Source organism: Notolepis coatsorum, assembly GCF_963971535.1.
Source record: "Notolepis coatsorum genome assembly, chromosome: 13".
Taxonomy (NCBI): domain Eukaryota; kingdom Metazoa; phylum Chordata; class Actinopteri; order Aulopiformes; family Paralepididae; genus Notolepis; species Notolepis coatsorum.
In genome coordinates this window covers 50,079,011-50,095,563 of record NC_140177.1, presented here as the reverse complement: position 1 = coordinate 50,095,563, position 16,553 = coordinate 50,079,011, and the positions used below count along the sequence as shown (strand labels likewise).

Sequence of the window (16,553 nt, the reverse complement as noted above, 5' to 3'; positions counted from 1 at the left end):
CCCACCTGAGCATGACATAAGAGCAAAATGGCTGCCGTGTGAATATGGTAAATTCCAATTAATCTGGCAACATTTTTGTTTTACCTATATTCCCATTAAGTGACAAAACATTTATAATCTACATTGATAACCATTTGATGACATTCTGCTGTATATTTGCAGTCATACACTACTCTCCTATACCTTTATCTCCAATATTACAACAAAAGAGTCAGTCACCAGGCAAAATAATCCCACTACTTTTAATATACATGAAAGAACATGAATGACATAAAGATATTTTTTCATGATAAATAATTATTCCTGGAGCTGGGTAGGTTACCCGTATCTAACCACAAGACCACATGCAACGAGCATAACATTTGCACGGTTAAATATTTTAATTGGAGCTTTACGTAAAAAAAAAAAAAGCAGTTATCGTTACAGGGTCAAACATTTATTATACAAACGAATCAATTTCAAAAGTAGACTAAATGCAGCGTCCAGGACACTACATCTTTTAACATATCGATCTACTTAAGTTACTTGATAGTTCAGTCAGAAAGACATACCAAATTACAAATAGATGGGACAAATAAATAGCTAGTGGGGACAGTAGATTTGACCTAGACTTTGAACATAAAGGAATTTACTTATCTTCAAGTAAAAGCCGATGTCTCATGTGCTTGATTCTATGCTATACAATACAGGACTAGCACATTACAGTTTACACATCACTGCTGCATTTGGAAGTGAAATTGCTCTCCTTTTGTTAAATAATAAAACGACCCACTGGATATTATTACAAAGTAGTTGAAAGTGTAAAATAAATGATAAAAAGTATACAAAAGTTTTACAAATTTACAATACAACTGTCAAATAATACACATGAACTGGAGTTACACTACTGAACTGACAAGTTATGGCCTCAAGTACATCATAACGGTAGATCCTAAATAGACATTGGCTTATTAAAAATATGTTGAATTATAATTGTTGAATATTCTGAAACACGTTTTCCTACTGTTTGTAACAGCTGGGATCTGATCCAACTGCGGTAGAACAGTGATTACAGTTGTTAACCAAACTTTAGACGTATCCCAACACTTTGATGAAGTAGACAGGGTTACATATTCAATGGTAAATTACTAACAAGGACTGCAAAAAAAGAGAAGCATTCAATTATCAATATAGGAATTATTTCAACAGTATATAGTCGATTTGCATTTATCCCTGGAGAGCAAAATAGCAGCCATGTTCCTGAGTTCAGTTGTGACATTGATGTTTGAGATCTGCGTTCCTCTAACAACTAAAGAGGACCCAGTGTGGCTTGTGTCCACGGGGACCCGAGTCCTGACATTGTGGTCATTTAGCTGCCCTACGTGCACAGTGCAGTCTAACGGTGGTAAAAGAATCCCTCAGGGAAAAGAATAAAAAGGCAAAATGAAAACAGACCCTTATTTGTCATCAATACATTTCAGACTCTGGCCTATCAACACCTCTTAGGCTGTATGACTACCGGTACTAAAGGCTGTAATATCTGGTACATGGGACGTCCCACGTGACCACAAAATATAGATAAAAATTACATAAGTGGCCACAGACAGAACAGCCCTGGTCTGCTGGTAAGGGAGGGAGCGATGTAACTCTTTACAACAACATGTTACGTTGTTACTATGATCAGGTTACTACAAACATACTGGTTTGCACACTTGATGGGTTATGTCATGTCACATCCCTCCCTGTTCTTACTTGCAGTAGTTATATGGGTCAGGCCAGGCTGCAACATGGACAGAATCAATTCAATATAAAGCCGCAAGCGATATTTGTGTTCAGTAATCCCCACCTTCAATAAGGAACCGACAAAACAAACAAACAAAAGAAAATGGGTATAACATCCTACATACCATCTCAGTCACTTAAATACCCATTCATGGGAGTATCCCTCTTCGACAGACAAAAACAAGACAAAAATGAAGACTTTGTAACCGATCCCCGTCGAAGGAATATATACAGTAAAAGGATTCCACGTTCATTTACAGTATGTTATTATCTTGCGATCACGGCCTCTGATGTGTGAGACATGATCAGGTCTTCGTGAAAAAGGTGAGAGATGCTGTGTGAACTTCCCAGCCCACTGTCTGACGGAATGTGCAGAACTGGAATGGAGGTCTGTGGTTTTGTACGGAGTGGCCGGAAGGAAGGGGTTCGGGGTCCTCGGGGCCTACAAAGTCATTTTGACTTTCTTCACTTTAGTAATTTCCTGGAGAAGATGAGACACGCTGTGTTTTATTCTGAAGAACAATAGCACACTGATCTATGTAGGTAATGATATAACAACTGACTATTTCAGACCATAAGATGAATTTAATATATATATATTTTTAAACATGGTTCAGTAAGTAATTAACTATAACCTGGTTTATCCAAAACTCAATACCTGTGAACTGACCCGTCTACTAAAGAGACATAAATAACTCAACAATATGGCCATGTGAAAATATAGTCTACTGACCGTGCAAAGTCATTTACATTTCTTTGTTGGAACTACAACATGCAACGACAAGCATTTAAACATGCACATTTAACTGTGCAGAGCGTTTCAAGTTCAAGTTCTTTAGTTCAAGTTCTTTAATAGTTGTCATACAGAAGTACAGAATACTTTCATACAAAATGCTTCTTACTGTTACGCTCCAGAGACTGTGCTAGACAAGATAGTATCAAATAACATAATAACATAATATAGCATGAATTTAGAAGAAGAAAATGAGGTCACAGTGTTCGGTATAGACATATGTACAATGTTCTGAGTTACCATATAATATACAATACACAATACTATGCAGTGTACTAATGTACAGTACTATCTAGTGCAAAGCAGAAATGGGATGAGGTACAATTTTAGGTACAATTTACAGTAAGGTGTACGAGTTGTAGTGCAATCCTTCATCCATAAATATAAAGTGTGGGGAGTGGGTGCTACAGTGTGTTTGTTTAAAGTGGGTGTGTGCTATAAAGTGTGTGGAGTGGGTGCTACAGTGTGTTTGTTTAAAGTGAGTGTGTGCGTGTGGATGTGTGTGCTATGTGTGTTTGGTGGTTGTTGTTGTGTAGTGTTCATTCATTGTTCGTTTAGCAGCCTGATGGCCTGGGGATAGAAGCTACTTCTGAGTCTTTCTGTGCTCGCCTTGAGACTCCTGTATCGCTTGCCTGACGGCAGCAGTTCAAAGAGGCAGTTGTTCGGGTGGCTCGAGTCCTTAATAATTCTCTTAGCCTTCCCCTTGCAACGCTTGTAGTAAATGTTCTGGAGGGTGGGGAGCCCCCCTCCAATTGTGCGTTCGGCTGAACGTGTCACTCTTTGTAGTCTGCTTTGGTCTTTTGCAGTGCTATTCCCAAACCAGGAGGTGATGTTGCCGGTCAAGATGCTCTCTATTGTACATGAGTAGAAGTTCTTAAGGATCTTCTGGCTGACTTGGAACTTCCTTAGGCGCCTGAGGAAGTAGAGGCGTTGTCGTGCCTTCTTCACCACACTGTTAATGTGTGTGGTCCATGTCAAGTCCTCGGATATGTAGGCTCCGAGGTACTTGAAGCTGTTGACTCTCTCAACCGGTGCCCCGTCGATGCTGAGGGGGCTGTAGTCCTTGACCCCCGACCTCCTGAAGTCCACAATCATCTCCTTTGTTTTGCTGACGTTCAGGGAGAGGCTGTTTTCCTGGCACCATCCCGCCAGGACCTTGACCTCTTCCAGGTAGGCCCTCTCGTCGTTGGCAGAGATCAGGCCCACCACCACTGTGTCGTCAGCAAATTTGACGATTGTATTGCTACTCCGCTGAGCCACACAGTCGTGTGTGTACAGGGAGTAGAGGAGGGGACTCGGAACACAGCCCTGGGGGGCCCCTATGTTGAGGGTGATGGATGAGGAGGTGCAGTTGCCTGCTCTCACCACCTGGGGTCTGCCAGTCAGGAAGTCCAAGACCCACTGGCAGAGGTCATAGCCCAAGCCCAGGTCCCTGAGCTTGGCTATGAGTATGGAGGGGACTATGGTATTGAATGCCGAGCTGTAGTCGATGAATAGCATTCTCACATAGTTCCCCTGCCTCTTGTCCAGGTGTGATGCTGCTGTGTGCAGCACATGGGATATGGCGTCCTCCGTGGACCTGTTGGGGCGGTATGCAAATTGCAGGGGGTCCATGTTGATGGGGAGGGAGGAGCAGATGTAGCCCTTTACTAGCTTCTCGAAGCACTTCATGGCTATGGAGGTGAGAGCTACAGGGCGGTAGTCGTTGAGGCAAGCAGGCTTGGATTTTTTGGGTACAGGGATAATAGTGGACTTCTTCAGGCAGGTGGGGATGACAGCCTGTTCTAAGGACAGGTTAAATATGTCAGTGAATACTGGGGCCAGTTGGTCGGCACAGACTTTTAGGACGCGGCCGGGGATGCCGTCTGGACCTGCTGCCTTCCTGATATTCACTTTTTTAAAGGTCCGCCTCACCTCATGCTCTGTTACCCTGAACACTGCGCCTCCATCAGTTACTCATCATTACTTTGTCTCTACAACCTCCACTGCCAAGCGGTTCCCATAAACAAGGTTCTACTACATTCTGCTCACTGGTTACTCACCTCAAGTAGAACATCTTTTAACTTCCCATAGGCATCGTCCAAATTATCATTGACAATGACAACATCAAATAAACCAGGTTCTTTACCTGAAAGGACAGGCAGATTGTTTTTTACAAACATTTCTAGGTATGCATATTGAACAAGTGCTGATGTATTTCTCAGTAGAATCAGACTTACTAATCTCCATGTCGACATGAGCTGCATGTAAACGCTTCTGGAGGCTCTCCTCCGACTCTGTTTTTCTGTCCCTTAAACGTTTTTCCTGAAACAAAGAAATCAGGATATCAATCTAAGGGCCTATTATGGGCCATACATTCTATATGCTTAGTTTGTAGTTCTATTATAGACCTTCATTGTCTGTTAATGCCGCATCAAGCGACCAAATCAAATTCCTTGTAACTGCTTGACAATAAAGACCTTTCTGATTCTGATAAGCACTCAATCCAGAAACTGCTTATAAACAGTTATACTATGGAACTAAAAACTAAGCGTGCAGAATATGGTCTATAATAGAACTACAAACTAAGCATATAGAATGTATTATCAGAATCAGAAAGGTCTTTATTGTCAAGCAGTTACAAGGAATTTGATTTGGTCGCTTGATGCGGCATTAACAGACAATGAAGGTAGAATAAAATAAAATGGAATATAATACAATTATAAAATAAAATGGGCCAAAAGTATGAACAGTGAAGTATGAACAAGTATGAAAAGTTTTGAGTGTATATACAAATATATAGTCCAGGAAGAGTGTGTTGGGACACAAGTATTTTCTGTCTGATTATTAAAACTAGGGCAAGTGTATAGAAATATAACACGAAGGAGTGTCTGCTCACTGTTAGTGCTCTCAGATGTGATTTATAGAATTGGCACTATGGTGTCACCTAATGGAGATCCTAATAAAGTCATTGTGGACCATAAACTGCACTCAGGAGTTTGCCTAGCAGGTGTTTGCATTTGCATTTGTTTTAACCTACTTGTTGTACTAGATGGGTGGGATTCACCACATTGGGACAACTCCGACAGGACAATACATTTACTTTCAAATAGTAGTCTAAACCAGTGGTTCTCAACTGGTCTAGCCTCGGGACCCAACATTTTCCTTAGTCATTAAGTCGCGACCCAAAATTTTGAACCACTATGATTTATGTAAAAAAAAAATATTTGCAGTAATACACAATCTTTCAAAACATGAAATAAACACAAAAAAGTGCAACAAAAGTGCAACTATTGCTAAAAACCCAATGAAATAAAAGAATAATAAATAATATATGCTTCTTAGCAGATTTCTTAGCTTAACATAACAGACCTAAATTTGGGGCAACTAATGGGATAACTGAGTTTGCAACAAAAGTGCAACTAGGGCTAAACCCCAATGAAATAAAATAATAATAAATAATATGCTTCTTAGCAGATTTCTTAGCTTATCATAACAGACCTAAGTTTGGGGGAACTAATGGTAAATGGCTGCTTTTTTATATAGCGCTTTTATCCAAAGCGCTTTACAATTTGTTACTCACATTTTACCCATTCACACACCGATGGCGGAGGCAACCATGCAAGGTGCCAACCTGCTCATCGGGAGCAATTAGGGGTTAAGTGTCTTGCTCAAGGACACATCGACACGCTGCCTGGGAGGAGCAGGAATCGAACCGGGAACCTCCGGATTGCCAGACGACTGCTCTACCTCCTGAGCCACTGTCGCCCCTAATGGGATAACTGGGGTTGCAACAAAAGTGCAACTAGGGCTAAAAACCCAATGAAATTAAATAATAATAATAAATAATTATGCTTCTTAGCAGACTTCTTAGCTTAACATAACAGACCTAAGTTTGGGGGAACTAATGGGATAACTGGGATTGCAATAAAAGTGCAACTAGGGCTAAAAACCCAATGAAATAAAATAATAATAAATAATATGTTTCTTAGCAGATTTCTTAGCTTAACATAACAGACCTACGTTTGGGGGAACTAATGGGATAACTGGGGTTGCAACAAAAGTGCAACTAAGGGCTAAAAACACAATGAAATAAAATAATAATAATAATAATAAATAATATATCCTTCTTAGCAGACTTCTTAGCTTAACATGCAGGGAACTAATGGGATAACTGGGGATGATGTTTGCTCCTGACAAGAGTCTCAAAGTCTGGGGTGATGGTAGACAAAGCAACTCTGAGGTCATGCTCAATGTCCAATCTGTTCCCCCGCTTTGTCTTCAGCTGGACCAGAGCTGAGAAGCCACTTTCACAAAGATAGGTAGTGAAAAAAAAGAAAAAAAAAAAAAAATTACGTTTTTTTTTTTTTTTTACACACACATCCGCGACCCACTCAAAATGGCCCCGCGGCCCACTTTTGGGTCGCGACCCACCAGTTGAGAAACACTGGTCTAAACTGACTCTCACTTTCTGGCACTTCTCCTATGTGGCAAACACCACTAGGGGTGTGAAAATGTCTCGACTCTAATATGCATTGCGATGCGGACGTTGACAATTCAGCATAGATGCAGTGACAGAACATAATCGATTATTTAAAAAAATATTGTACTCTCTTGCTAGCTTTTATGTTCTTTTACAATGTAGTGCTTTGGGATTTTCTCCACAACTATAAAGCGCCCTACAAATCAAATATATTATTATTGTAATATTAAAGCTAGTGCCAACAGCTGGGTATCGAGATACCTTTCTAGTATCTGTATCATGCAACACTAGTAAAGACATTTATTTTGACATTCTGATTTAAAAAACGTTCTAAATAAACGTTTATTTATCTGACTGCTTGTATTGATGAAAAAGTAGCCATGTGCAGTAATATAGATTATAAAATTGAGGATGTAATAGATTTTTGAGCTGCATCGAGATGCATCGTAGAATCTAATCGAATCGTGGACAGCTGAATCGTAATCGAATAGAATCGTGAGGCCAGTGAAGAAGATTCACAGCTCTAAACACCACCCATCTGGTCCTCGGAACAGATTAAAACAAAAGACCAGAGGTTCTGGATTTACAGAGCCCCGTTCTCACCAGGATGTTCATGGACGGAGGCTGGATGGAGACGTAGATAGGATCCAGGTCTGTCCTCTTGATGTTCTTCACACCCTGCATGTCGATGTCCAGGATACAGATGAGGTTCTTGGCCCGGACATCCTGCACGGCAGCTCTACTGGTCCCATACATGTTGCCAGAAAACTCTGCATTCTCGATGAATTCCCCATTCTCTATCCCAGCCTTCATTATGTCCCTTGTAACATAATGATAATCTGAGGCGGGGGGGTGGGGGAGACAACAAGAATATTGAGATAATAAGAAGCAGCCACCAACTGGTAAAACGAGAAAAGTGATTTAATATTCGTTAAGTTAACGGTTAGGCATTAGTGGTCACAGAGAAAGAGAAGAATCTACCTTTGCCGTTCTCTTCACCAGGCCGGGGGTTCCGTGTTGTATCTGAGAGATGATAAAACATACATTTAGTTGGTGATAGTTGTGTAGATGTACTGATATATCGGCAGACAATCTGTATCAGCCGCAGTGGGCTTTAAAGAAGAAAAAAACACAACCGGTATCCGGTCATTTATTTTTACAGACAATATTTGTCTGATTGTAGAAGTTGCATTTCTGTGACCTTCATACAGGTAGAGGTTTGCTTGATGCACGATGTGCCAAGTGAACAAAATAGCACAGTGAAAAGGACTTTCGGTTAAAGAACAAATGCATTTCAGTTAATTTCCCCTTTCATTTGTGCGATTGTGTCCTTTATTCGTGTCGTAAGGGGCTGTCTTAAATGCTTCGAACGTTCGATTCGATGGCACAAGCTTCGAACATTAAAAAAAATAAAAATAAAATCAATTTTTATTTTTTTACTTCAATTTGTGTGTGTGTGTAGGTGTGTGTGTGTGTGTGTGTGTGTGTGTGTGTGTGTGTGTGTGTGTGTGTGTGTGTGTGTGTGTGTGTGTGTGTGAACTACCCATCCCAGTTAGGACAGCCGAATCCCGTCCAATCTTTCGCCGTCAACTAAAGACTCACTTCTTCAACCATTATCTGAAATGATAAAAAAAATAAAAAAAATCTAACCGTGACTAACCTTACTGTCATGCACTTGTCCTAATAAACTAACCTACACTGTAACACGCAACACTTTGATGAACATTGTTACTCAGCTGATAGAGTTGTACCCTTCTTGCTGTCTTGTCGTACAGAACTTGTAAGTCGCTTTGGATAAAAGCGTCAGCTAAATGACTAAATGTAAGTGTGTGTGTGTGTGTGTGTGTGTGTGTGTAGGTGTGTGTGTAGGTGTGTGTGTGTGTGTGTGTGTGTGTGCGCGCACCTTGTAGAATTCCACACATAAGAAAGAAAGATACTGGGATGAATAAACAAAATAGGAAATAAAATGTAGAAATGCATGCAATACATAAATAAATATGAATCTCCATATATGAAATATAACATTTAGATAAGGTGCTACTGAGATGTTTTGGTGAGTTCTTTGTTTTTTTGTGGAAGTTGCCCTTCTTAAAAATGCATGAACATTCACTGATAATTGGTCTGTAGTGGAGTCTACATTGCCGGACCATGTAGAATCCGGACCTTGTAGACTGACATAATTATGTGCATAGTTTAGTCTACACAGGCCATATTTCAAATAATCAAAATCTTACTTCATTCATCTTAAACATTCTTGATTTGGGGGATTGGTAGTTCCCATGAAATCTGAAGTTGTTAAAACGACAACAGCGATCCACCTTGAATTAAATCACACAGCCGAGTGAAACCTTGTTGGATGCGTCACAGTCACGAAAGGGGCTACTTAATTAATTAATCCAACCCACTTTATTTATAGAGCACATTTAAAAACAACAACGTTTACGAAAGTGCTGTACAAGTCCCACAACATAAAAAAAAAAAAAAAAAAAAATATAAAAAAAAAAAAAAAATCGAAGCTTCGAATTAAAATCGAAGCTCGGCCCCGAAGCTTCGATTGCCAAAAAAAGCTTCGAAGGTCAGCCCTAAACCCACCCCTCCAAGCACTCGTGATACCGACTTCCTTATCCGACGAACAATCAACTGTACCGTTTCAAGTTTCCAGTTTATTTTATTTATCACATGGTCAACGGTACAATGAAATGTGTTGGACGAGAGACACAAGTCAGCTCAGCAGTAGGAGCACTAGACGCATTCGAGTAAGTCATATAAAGAGAAAATAAAACAAGCTATAAGTAAATGGAATAACATTTCTAACATTCCCATATCAACATATCGGTCGATATCGATAGTAAAGAAATCTGATATCAGTATATTGGCCTCAAAGAAACATTATCATTACATCCCTAGTTGATGAGACCCTATATCCTTATTTTCCATAATGAATAATAGGACGTACATTGCTAATAGATCACGTCCGTTCTCACACAGCCAGTTCTACTATAGCACTGATACCTAGAAAGTAGTAGGTAATTTAGTTAATGCCAGAGCAGCTAACACAAGTAATCATGTACGACCCAGGACTATGCTTGCAACTGGAACAAGAACATTCTCTTATCGTGCTGTGAAGCTGTGGAATAATTTACCTGAGCAAATTAGGAGCTTATCAAAATAAAACTAAATATAAAGGGTCTTTTTTTTTCAATGCAATGTAAAGTGTAACTTTTACTTGATTAACTTTTAATCAGTATATAAATGTAATGTGTAATCTTTTCTTTTTTAAACTAACTTGTATTTCTTGAATGTATGCTTCCTGTATTGTTTTTTGTCACATGTATTAAGTGTGTTTTTATGCTATGGACTCTAAAAGAGATCCAAACAAACAAAACAAACAAACTCTAAAATCAAATGCTCTCACTGACAACACGTATACGTGTCTATTCCGAGGGCCAACTTACGGGAAACACTGAAGCCAAAGACACCGTCGTACTCCTTCATGAGTTTCTTTAGCAGCGTGCTCTTCCCCGCCCCCGATGGGCCGCTCAGCACCACAGGCCTGGGTCCAGCCATAGCTGCAGGACAGGAGGAGAGGGTGAGTGGAGGAATGGGAGGAGAGGGAGACGGGGGACTTTAGTACCGAAAGGAAAAGTACACACTGGCCTGCAACCCCAAGTGGGTGGGGTTCAGGCTACATTCTGGAAGGCATGAGTCATAATGGAAGATCAACAAAACAGCTCTGACAGAAAATGAGAGAGTGAGCGGTCATTTGAGTACAAGACGTCAAACTGTTGTGACGAGGCTTATTTTAGTGAAGTGAAAATACAAAATATGTTCCTTTACTTATTTTTACATGTGATGATCACACACTCTGATGCTAACGAAAACATGTCCCTACAAGACCGGCGGAGGCAATCAACTGATTATTAAGTCCTGTTACCAAGGTGTTGTAATGGAACAATGGCCCACTGGGCCTGATTGGAGAGCCCTTATCGAGCTTGTCGCGGGGCAAGGAAGAACAGCACAGGCCTAATGGGAGAGCGCTGATCAAGCTTGTTGTGGCAAGATAGCGGTATATAGGCGGGAGGTTAGACGGTTGCTATGGACATACCATGTTGGTGGGTTACTTACATCAGTTTCTATTGTGAAACTGAGATTTCCTATGGCATGTTTTTCACACAAGACTTCCAAACCATCTTTTAACCAAAAACATCTGCCTGTCAACACACACACAGTCTATGGGAGTGATTCTCTACAAATAGTGGCTTGTCCCAGAAATGTGACATCAGCTTCCCAACAAGGCCTATAGGCTAAGAACAATGTTTGTTAATTAAAGGCACAATAAAACTATGGCTGTACACAGTTTTTTCTCAGGTTAGCTGCACAACAACAAGAACAAATAACACATTTAATATTTCATGTATAGTTCTTAGTATCTGGAAAGTAGATCTTGTTCTTCCATTACATAAAGGTGGAGATATAAGTAATCTAAATAACTATTGACCAATATTATCCAAGCTATCCTGTCTAGGGAAAATCCTGGAATCACTGGTAAATGATCAACTAAAAACCTTTCTCTCAGATCACACTGTATTACATAGCACTATCACAGCCACTACTCTAGTTGTAAATTATATAGTATCCGACCTTGACAAAAGAAAACACTGTGCTGCCCTTTTTGTAGATCTCTCAAAAGCATGACACAGTTGCTCACTCTCTTCTTTTTGCAAAAGTTAATGAATGTTAGCTTTAATACATTTGCTTGCAAATGGTTTCAGAGATATTTATTTGAGAGACGTCAGTGTGTGATCATTTACATATATCCACTGTGAATTTGTCTATTATTGAGAGTTGAATCAATCAATCAATCAATCAAATTTTTTTATATAGCACGTTTAAACATGATGCTTGTCAACCAAAGTGCTTCACATAGCTAAGCTAAGAACAAAGAAAAGTATAAAATAACCAGAAAAAAAACCAATCAACGGATAGACAAAGGAAAAACAGAACAACACGTCAACAAGTAAGTCAAGAGTCAAAGTGAGTCAGGGAAGGCCAGGCGATATAGGTGGTCTGAGGGGGAGAGAAAGAGAATGGCCTTGATCCTGGCTATGGACCGGAGCTGGAAAAAGCACCCCTTAACCACCGAGTTTACCTGCCTATTGAAGGAAAACTCGGGGTCAAAGAGCATTCCCAAGTTTTTAACAAAGGGCTTGACTATAGGGAGACAGGTTACCCAGGCTGCTGGCAATTTTTGTACAGAAACTAAACCTATTTTTCCTATGCTTAGCAGAAGGAAGGTCGTTGAAGCAAATTTTCTGTTTTGAATTATGGAGACGTAGTTTATAGACTAGGGCTGGGCGATATGGCCAAAAATGATATTGCGATATCGATAACAATATCATATCACTCGATAAAAAAAAAATCAAGTATTAAATTATATATATATTTATTTTAATTAAACAACAGATGTATGTTTATTTTTGCAGCAATTCTTGTCGTTGCCGCCATCTTTAGTGTTACATCCCCTCACACTCCAGTTCTCAGGCTGCAGCTGGTTTGAAAGGGGAGTTGAACAGTTCTGGCTCTGCTAGTTTCTTATCTATCTTTTTTGGTGGACAAACCACCGCACATGTGCACCGTGACTCATGACTGGAGACTAGCTCTGCTAGCACACATAGCCTACTGTGTACAGACGGTTTCAAACTGTATTTTAAATTAGAAAGCAAACAAAATAAATGGACAAGAGATAAATAAATCTCAATTTGGTCAGTATTGTCATTTGGACAAGCAAAGCCATTACTTTAAGTTGCAGGCAAGAAAGACAAGTCTGTCCACTGTCTCTGGTTTTAAAACTGCCCTGTTGCAGGTCACAAAAAAATAAAAAAATAGATATTTTTTTCTTTTCGATACCGATTATTAAAATATATCGCAATAATTATCGTTATCGTTATATCATCCAGCCCTATTATAGACATGCTGCTGCTTCCACTCTAAAGCCTTTGTATTCTGTATATCATTCTGCCCTGGTTTATCACCAGTTATGGTACCCGTCATTGTTTCCTGTATGCTAAGGTTGGGTGGTCCTCACTGGTAGAGAGACGTGACTTGCACTAGCATCTGTTTCTATATAAAGCCATTATTGATGACCTTCCACCTTACATCACTTCATTACTGTACTGGAACTCTGGGCCCTCATTTATCAACGTTGCGTACGCACAGATGTGCGTAACCCGTGCGTACGATCGTTTCTAAGCAAAGTGTGGGACTTATCAATTTGAACGTGTGCTTGACTTTGTGCGTATATTTACGCACAGCTCCAGCCGTGCGTACCTGGCGCCCGGTGGTAGAATATGAAGCCTGCAGTCTGCAACGCGGAAATAAGCTTCCTGGCGTGTTCAACTTCTGTACTATGACCCGTAATTCATTGTAGTTCATTGTAAAATAGCGACAGTAGTGTAATTATAACGTGCTCACGTCACGCGCGAACAAGAGGTTGGCCTGCTTGTTTGACACGGGGGGGCAGACGCAGAACACCCACCTCCAAACGCGATTAAATATTGTTTCAAATTAAAAGCGAAATACTATTATTTTGTGTCATGTTTCCAAATAAGATTGGTCGCAACGAAATGCTTTCTACTTCAATTTGTTGGTTAGAATAGATGACCTCCGTTGAAACTTCACTGAGACTAACAGTCTATTTGTGAGCTCCCGCACAGACGTGATAATAATAATAATAACAATAATAGCTTCATTTTATATAGCGCCTTTCAAGAGACCCACGGTCGCTTTACATAGATAGGGGGGGGGGAATAACAAAGTAACAAACATAGTGGACAGACACAACATATACATATGATGATGGAATTCATTCAAGTCCTTTCCACCCTCGGGTCTTTGCCACCGGCACGGTCCATCGTGATATTGGAGATGGATCGAGCAATAGACTGTTACTGTAGCTGTCAAAGCTCCATCACAAATGCAGTTATGTGAATAGAAAGGGATTCCACTCAGTCAATGTTGCGATGCGCATTGGCCTGATACATGTCGTTGCTGCATGCCGGGAGGAAAGGCATGCTGCATGTTTTCAATTCATTAAATAGAACGGATACTTTTTGCAAGGGTTTACTGTCATACAAATAATCAACCAACATACTGTAACTTTTCAGTGCACGTTCTTATTTACATTGTGACAACAGCCGTGTGAGCTCCTGCAGTGACCCGCACACAGACATGATGGAATTCAAGTTCAAGTTTGTATTGATCACATATAGGCAGGCTACACATGGCATAGGCTACATCATACATGGCAGTGAGATTCATTGTTCTCGTATTATTGTTTATATAGGCTACCCAATACCGACATCAAAATAGATTGTATGCCTCTACAAATCATATGCAGGTATATCCTGTATAAGACAATTAACTAAAATGTGATTTCATTGGATGTGCACTGTCAACTAATGCTTGTATATCTTATTGTGTGTTGTCATGTTTGTTTATGTGTTTGTTTAAAAAATAATAAAAAAATAAAACACAAAAAAAAATCATATGCAGGTAGAAAATTGACGGAAAATCCGTTGCGATTTGGAATAAAATTTAGGAGAACTTTAATCCCTGGGTATTAATCGAACGAAACGGAAAAAGGCAGTCATATTCCAGCACGGTCTTTATTAGTTAATATGGTCTTTAAGTTAATAGATATCATATCCGACATTACCGTACGTGTACATGTCTGTCAGCCTGTCACGTATTTCTCCCATAACACGCTTTGCTCGGCTTAGTCCATTTTTCCACATTTAATGGGGGTGTTCCATTACCTTTCCATATGGTTAATTACGGGCGGTGCTATATACAAATACTTAAAATCGTGCACGAGCGTGGAGCGTAGAACGTAATGGTATTTATCAACACGGAGTGTGCGTACGACCCGTGTACGCACGTGTAATAAATCCCGATTTTCACACTGATGAAAAAAGAACATGTGGACGTGGCTCTACTAAGCGAAACGCACATTTTAGAGGAAGACATAGATACGTTAGCGGATAACATATACCATAATATTAGTCACTCTTCTTTTGGTACGAGAACTCGAGGTGTAGCCATAGTCGTCAGACGTAAATTAAATATCGAATTAAAAGGGGTATGGTCGGATGCTGAGGGGCGTATAACTATAGCTAGGATTGTACATAATAACAGGAAAATAGCGTTGGCAGCGGTATATGCCCCAAATTTGTACGAAGTGGGTTTCTTCACTTCACTAACCGGTGAAATGTTAAACCATCCCGAGTACTCATTTATAATAGGTGCGGATTTTAATGCCATTTGGAATCCAAGGATGGACAAATCTTACCTTGCCTTTTCCAGCGAACAAAAAAATTCATCTAAAGCATTAAAAGATTGGTCAAAGACTACAGGGGTAATTGATTTATGGCGTTCACTTAATCCCACGACCCGAAAGTACTCCTGTCGATCGGCGAGACACAACACATTATCCAGAATTGATTACGTCTTTGCATCCCCGAGACTATTTGATAAATATGAAGTGGAAATGATACCCAATGCGCTTTCAGATCACTGTTATTTAATCCTAAAAGCAACATTTGGTATACTATCTTCCCGGGCCCCAAGATGGCGTTTTTTAATACTATGCTGCTTAACAACAAGGAATTCATTACACAACTCAAAGAAGCTCTCACAGTATTCCTACGGGAGAATGCAAACGTGGTGCAAGACCCCAGAATAATATGGATGTCGGTAAAGGGTATGATCAAGGATTTCACGGATAGATTTTCCTCCATATTGCGCAAATCAATGCACAAAACTGTCTGAAATGGAAACGCTTTACTCAACGTTATTTAATTCTTTAAAATACAACAACTCAACTAGACTAGAAAATCAAGTTAACATTCTAAAAACAGAGATCAATGCAATATACAGACAAAAATCGGAAATGCAAATACGCAGCACAAGACAACAGCAGTATTTCCAAGGTTCTAAACCTAGTCACCTATTAGCCATGCGATTAAGAATTAATGCAAAATTTGCAGATATAACTGCCATTAGAAAACAACAAGTACTTGTAACAGACCCCAAAATAATAAACGATACATTCAAATAATTCTACTCCGACTTGTATAATTCAGAAACGACCTTTGATCAAAACAAATTGGACATATATCTTAATCAAATTATTCTCCCTAAACTTTCGGAGGACGACGCTAAACAGTTAGAAGCACCGATCACATTAGAAGAACTCAAGAAGGCCATATCCGGAATGAAAAATGGTAAGGCTCCGGGAAGAGACGGTATCCCATCAGAAATGTACCTTTCTTGTTGGGACATATTTGGACCCTTATTACTAAATATGATCTTATACTCAGTCAAGGAGGGGAGCTTCCATAAACACCACAATATCGCACTCATTTCAGTCCTTCTCAAAAAAGACAAAGACCCCACCGAGTGCAGTAGTTACAGACCTTTAAGCCTCCTCGGAACCGATGTCAAACTGTACTCTAAGGTATTAGCCATCAGATTGCAAAA

At 39.8% G+C, this 16,553-nt stretch overlaps 1 protein-coding gene across 1 annotated transcript in view; it reads right to left on the bottom strand.

Annotated features, from left to right (window-relative positions):
• Positions 1-227: 227 nt before the first annotated feature.
• The window catches only part of guk1a (guanylate kinase 1a), a 29,186-nt gene continuing 12,860 nt past the window's right edge, over positions 228-16,553 (bottom strand). Inside the window, exons 2-7 of the mRNA XM_084327464.1 lie at positions 10,472-10,585; positions 7,998-8,039; positions 7,620-7,855; positions 4,774-4,858; positions 4,597-4,682; positions 228-2,242 (exon numbers count right to left, since the gene is read on the bottom strand). Coding sequence (XP_084183590.1) covers positions 2,204-2,242; positions 4,597-4,682; positions 4,774-4,858; positions 7,620-7,855; positions 7,998-8,039; positions 10,472-10,585 — 602 coding nt within the window. The 3' untranslated portion in view covers positions 228-2,203. The remainder of the gene's footprint in view (positions 2,243-4,596; positions 4,683-4,773; positions 4,859-7,619; positions 7,856-7,997; positions 8,040-10,471; positions 10,586-16,553) is intronic.